This window comes from Buceros rhinoceros, unplaced genomic scaffold (assembly GCF_000710305.1).
Source record: "Buceros rhinoceros silvestris isolate BGI_N320 unplaced genomic scaffold, ASM71030v1 scaffold1030, whole genome shotgun sequence".
NCBI classification, from domain to species: Eukaryota; Metazoa; Chordata; class Aves; order Bucerotiformes; family Bucerotidae; genus Buceros; species Buceros rhinoceros.
In genome coordinates, this window is record NW_010388782.1 from 21,701 (window position 1) to 24,482 (window position 2,782).

At 47.1% G+C, this 2,782-nt stretch overlaps 1 protein-coding gene across 1 annotated transcript in view; it reads right to left on the reverse strand.

Annotated features, from left to right (window-relative positions):
• Positions 1-1,050, reverse strand: part of LOC104489051 (phospholipase D4-like) — an 11,171-nt gene extending 10,121 nt beyond the window's left edge. The window contains exon 1 of the mRNA XM_010131169.1: positions 991-1,050. Within this exon, the coding sequence (XP_010129471.1) occupies positions 991-1,050 (60 nt within the window). The remainder of the gene's footprint in view (positions 1-990) is intronic.
• Positions 1,051-2,782: the final 1,732 nt, after the last annotated feature.

Below are 2,782 nucleotides of genomic sequence, written 5' to 3' on the forward strand. Positions count from 1 at the left end.
AACCAACCCTGTCCACCTGGTATATCCAAATCTGGAGTCCAGCCACTCACATGCTGAAACATATAGCACCGGGCTCTGTACGTTGCCCTTATATTGAGGAGGAAAAGACAGCCACCAGTGCAGGTCCATTTCCCCTCAACAATTACCATGTCTGTCTCCTGATGGCAATTCCGGGAGCTGGGACCATCCACCACCCTGGGATAGACAACCTGCACTTCAGATTTGAGCTTTTGAACCTCCAGATGGGAGAACCAAGTCTGAGAGTGGTTGTGAGGCTGCAGCTACAAACGTGAGCTCCTGAAAGGGGACATCTGAAAACTGCACAGAAAGCAGTTGCCTCTGAAAGGATCTGTTGTAGTTTCTATGTAGATAAACTTTCTTACTTTCAATTTTTGCTGCTTTTCTCAATAGCTACTGTGCTGCCATCAGTTTCAGGCAGTGACTTGAATGAGGAAAATGTTTCTAAACTGACTATCTACTGAAATTTTTGCCCTCTGGCTTGTTTACCCTCTCATTGAAGGCAAAAAAAAAAATCCTACCGATTTTTAGCAGTTCTGCATTTCATCCTGTGAACTTGTTGGCAAGATGTAAACGTTGCACAGGTTTCAGAAGAAAGTAAGAGGTCTATTCTGAAGTCACATCTTGGCTGTCACCATGCTGTACACTGTGATGCCCTGCTGTTCTAGGCATGCTGAATAAATAAGTGCTGTGCTAATGGTGGAAGTGAGGCTCTTTGTACGAGCACGGCTTGCTGTCCTGAGCACGGCTGCAGGATTAGGCTCCATGTGACTGCCTCTCGGCAAGGTTTAATCAGCCTACTGGATAAATCAATGAGGGGTTTGTCACTCACTTGTTTATAAACAGTATTGAAACCTACCCAGATTTCTAAAGCGGGTAATAAAATCATTCTCCTTAATCTGTTCTTTCTTTTCGGAAATATCAGTGTAATCTCAGCTCTTGTAAGCAAATGTAGTGTATCCCAATAATTACCATTTTGATGTCCTTTTGATTGCTCACGCTTAATCGCATGTTGGAGGACTCATTAATCATCCGGCATGTTTTTAAAGCTTTTTTCACAACCTGAAAAACAGAAATGTATGCAAGGGGGAAAATAAAGCTTCATGGCAACATTTGTGTAAAGTCAGTTATAGAATAAAAACACAGGTTAGTGCCACTGCTCTGAGATTTAAGTACGGATCTGTGCAACATCCTCACTGTATTGTGGGTCTTGAGTGACATTAACAGGTTCCAAAGCGAGAGGGAGAGACAGATCCCTGCAGTTTTTCCCCTGGTGCTGTCTACACGTAAAAATCACTGCAGTAATGAATGTGTAAACAACCGCACTACTGCCTCTTCAAGTTATCCTTCAACACCCACTTTTGTCCTGTTACTTATTGCTTGTTGGCAAATGCAAGTGCAGAAGCGGTGGGTGATAGCGTGCAGCATCAATGTCATCCTGTGCGGATGGGCTCCTGCTCTCTTCCTGTGCCTGTGAGGTGTCTTCAATGCCAGTGTCTCTTCCAGAAGGGACTTTGCTAAGGGGACAGGGACCAGGACAAAATATAAACTCTCTGGTCTGCTGTTGAACCATGTCCCTAGGAAAGACGTTAACTCCTTGTCCTCCTCAGAGAGTATTGCTCCAGACTTGTGTTATGACCAGCAGAGGCAACCACAAAAGCGAATACCAAAATATGCCGAAGCTCAGAGCAGATGGTAGGCCAGGGGTAGTTGGTCACTTGCCTATTTTGCCTTCTCAAAAGGTCAAACCAAAAGCTTCACACGTGCCCAATGGTTCACGACCCTGCATCAGCAGAAGTAACTTTACCCCATAGGATGTGGCTGCCATTTTTCACGCTCAGAAGCAAGAAGCACATCCAGGGGTGTGGTAGATTTCAAAAAGTGCTACCAGATGATATCACCACCTGTCCAGTCCCCAAACTATGGCTTTCTATCCCTGAGCCACCAGGCGTTTGAAGCCTGGAGAATGAACATGCCGTAATGGTATCAGATACGCAGCTGTTCTGTGGGTGGCCCGACTTGAACAAGGTTTAGGTAGGAAGGATCCTGACAGGCTTGTCCCATCCATCTTGCCATATGCTCACAGCTGCTGTCACTTGAACTGGAGGGGCTCATGGTGTGTGCCCTCCCACACCACTAAGGCAGCATGGCCACACATGTCCATGCTGCATCCAGCTCCTGCCCACTCCTCCACGCAGCTGCTGTGGCCGTATGGGACAGGCAGGAGTTGGACACAGTGTGGACACAGTCCCGAAGGCTTCTTGTGGGACCCAGCTCACAGGAACTAGTGGAGCTGAATCAAAGAGGCGGAGGATCTCTTGGGAAACAAAGAAGGTGGATCTGAAACAGTGACTTGGGAAACGTGGAGAGGGATGCAAAAAGAGAGGACCCAAGGCAGAAGGGCAGACAGGGAGACTGAGGAAGGTGGAGAGGGAAGAAAGGCTATGAACAGCCATGCTTAAAACCATGCTGAGGCTGCAGAGACAAAAGCTAAGTTTCTATTTCAGGGACTGCTTGCTGCTGTTACCAGCTGTACTCAGTACAGCAGCGGCTACTTTCCAAGGCCGTTTTACTCACACTTTTCTCTGGCACTTCCTTTTGCTGCCCCCAGATCCAGATGCTCTAGAAATAGTTATAAATGCTGGCCCAGAGCAACTGAGCTGCTGCCAGCAGTGAAGGACACTTGGACATTCCCTGGTCAATGTCAGGTCTCCACGACCCTGAAATCCTCATTCACTCTTTAAGTACAAGGATGCAGTGTCTC